Below are 2518 nucleotides of genomic sequence, written 5' to 3'. Positions count from 1 at the left end.
ATACTGAAAGTGAGGCCTTTATACCCTACACTCTGACAGTGTAGGGTCGCAAACAAGCATTTACCAACACACACAATGACAAAATAGTTGAATTGAAAATCTTGGTCATTTTCCCACAACACTTGATGTATTACGTTGGTGTATATTCTGCACGGTTTTGGCAGGATATATCATTAAAGTTAAATGTCAAGTGTATTTTTGTTATTGTTTGAACACAGGAACATCCCAGCACCGAAATGAAGTTCAGCGCGCAGGGCTGCCGTGCTGCTGGATTAAAGAAATCTCCCATCGTCAGCAGCTTCTGCAGTTTGAACGCCGCTTTTAGGTTAGAAAGATACTCCACAGATATTCATGCTCGAATAAGCAATGACACTCAGGGAACTAAAGCCAGGTCCCTGGTGTGAGTCCTGTGTCACCTGCCAAGGAGCACCACTCCTCTCTCTATAGCGCCGACGATTGGCCAATATTTTGACACAATCGGCAAAAATTAGGAAGTACCCTGACCTGCTGTCATGACCCGTGGTGATAGTTGAAAGGTCTAAGAGTTTGTGTTCATGTCTCCTTGCATGCTAGCCTGTGGATATGTTTGTCAAGAGGTGATTGGATGATAATCAATTGGTGTTCATGTTGGATGTGTGGGTGTGATCCCTGCTGATTGGCAGTTCAGTTTAAACTCAACAGTGGGCCACACCCTGGTGGCCTGTTCCTGTTCCTGCTCCTGTTGTGCGTTCATGGGAGTTTTTAATGTCCTCAGTTCTGTTCAGTTAAACGCAACAAGTGACTTGTCTTCTGTGTTCAAACCCTGTTTGGACGGCTTTATTTGTGGGATCTGCTTCCCCCGAGGCCGGTCCTAACACCAGCCCCAAACAAAAGCCCAACTAAACAGAATCAGTTTAAACATTTCCCCAAAGGGTATAACATCCAAATGGCTGTTGAGAAGAGAGCAGTAAAAAGCAGGTGATACGATTGCGTGACTTGCCGAGCTCCAGTGTAGGTGTAATGTACGTTAACCGCATAAAAACACAGATTCAAACTTACTTTCGACGAATATAAATGAATATAAACAAACTTTTAAAATGTCCACGACAGAACGACATGAACCATGAATTGGATTATTAATTGTTGCCACTACTTGTGTCCCTCATACAGCCTCATCTAGGCGAGTGGTAGGACGCTCTAAGCCAGCCCAGCGACGCTGTCGGACACAAACGCCACTAACGAGGGTCTGAAGCCATGTTTCCAAAGGTTCCCAGACTCACATTTGTCCTCTTGAAGGTCGTGGTGGCCCCATGGGGTTTCAAAAAAAAAAACAAGGGCCCAAGACAAAAGATCAACAAACAAACAGAGGATTCCTCTGGGTTTCATCTAGGGACCCAGATGACAGATTTGGGGTCCTGACCCGTAAGTCTGTCCCTGTCCACATGGATACCGTTTTTATGTAAAGACGAGGAACGTCCAGACGGACCCGCATACGCAAACGATGACCCTCAACGCCCACCCGGTGGGCAACGTTAGAGTTCCGTCTAATTTGTTTTTGTTGAATTGATGATTGTATTATTTTTGTAGTTTAATAAGTAGTTTCTGCTCAATCTACAACGTTTAACAACTGCTGCTGCTGCTGCTGCTGCTGCTGTTGTTGTTCTTGAGTTTCTCCTCCTCGGCTGTCGGTTTGTACACAGGAGAAAACAGCGCCACATACAGGCCTGGAGTATGTACAGCGTTTCTACGACTAGATGCGTTTTTGCAACAAGTCCATCACTACGGTAGCCCGGCTGTTGCCAGACCAAGCTCAGTCGTAGAGTTAACGTTGGTCTGGGGAGGCTGCTGTCATTTTCTTCAGCACAAGAGGCGTGATTTAGTGAAATTGACTCTGTACGCAATTGGCTGCTTGCCATCGCTTCCCTATCATCATTGTGTTAAACCAGCCAATAGCGCGCCTGGCTCCCGCAAAAATGTAACGGAAGCAAGAAATGTATTGCTCTTCTCCAGACCCTTGTGCAGGGCGGACGGGCCGGGGGTGCGCAGTCTATCATTACGGAGAAATTCCTGAAACGCGGCCAAGGAAAACAATGGCTTTAGTCCTTATGGACCAGGGCTAAGAGAACAGAGAGCCTGAACCACCTCAACTCAGAGAGAGAGAGAGAGAGAGAGAGAGAGAGAGAGATGAGAGAGAGAGAGAGAGAGAGAGAGAGAGAGAGAGAGACAGAGAGAGAGAGAAGAGGAGAGAGAGAGACAAGAGACAAGAGAGAGAAGAGGAGAGAGAGAGAGAGAGAGAGAGAGAGAGAGAGAGAGAGAGAGACAAGAAGAGAGAGAGAGACAAGAAGAGAGAGAGAGAGAGAGAGAGAGAGAGAGAGACAAGAAGAGAGAGAGAGAGAGAGAGAGAGAGAGACAGAGAGAGACAGAGAGAGAGAGAAGAGGAGAGAGAGAGACAAGAGACAAGAGAGAGAAGAGGAGAGAGAGAGAGAGAGAGAGGGACAAGAGAGAGAGAGAGAAGAGGAGAGAGAAAGAGAGACAAGAG

General features: G+C 46.6%; 1 protein-coding gene across 1 annotated transcript in view; it reads left to right on the top strand.

Annotated features, from left to right (window-relative positions):
* pcnx2 (pecanex 2) overlaps positions 1–1159 on the top strand; it is a gene marked incomplete at both ends in the record, with an annotated part of 16041 nt that extends 14882 nt beyond the window's left edge. The window contains 1 exon segment of the mRNA XM_084470130.1: positions 1150–1159. Coding sequence (XP_084326256.1) covers positions 1150–1159 — 10 coding nt within the window.
* Positions 1160–2518: the final 1359 nt, after the last annotated feature.

Source organism: Micromesistius poutassou, assembly GCF_964030765.1.
Source record: "Micromesistius poutassou genome assembly, chromosome: 7".
NCBI classification, from domain to species: domain Eukaryota; kingdom Metazoa; phylum Chordata; class Actinopteri; order Gadiformes; family Gadidae; genus Micromesistius; species Micromesistius poutassou.
This window is presented reverse-complemented; position numbering and strand designations above follow the sequence as displayed.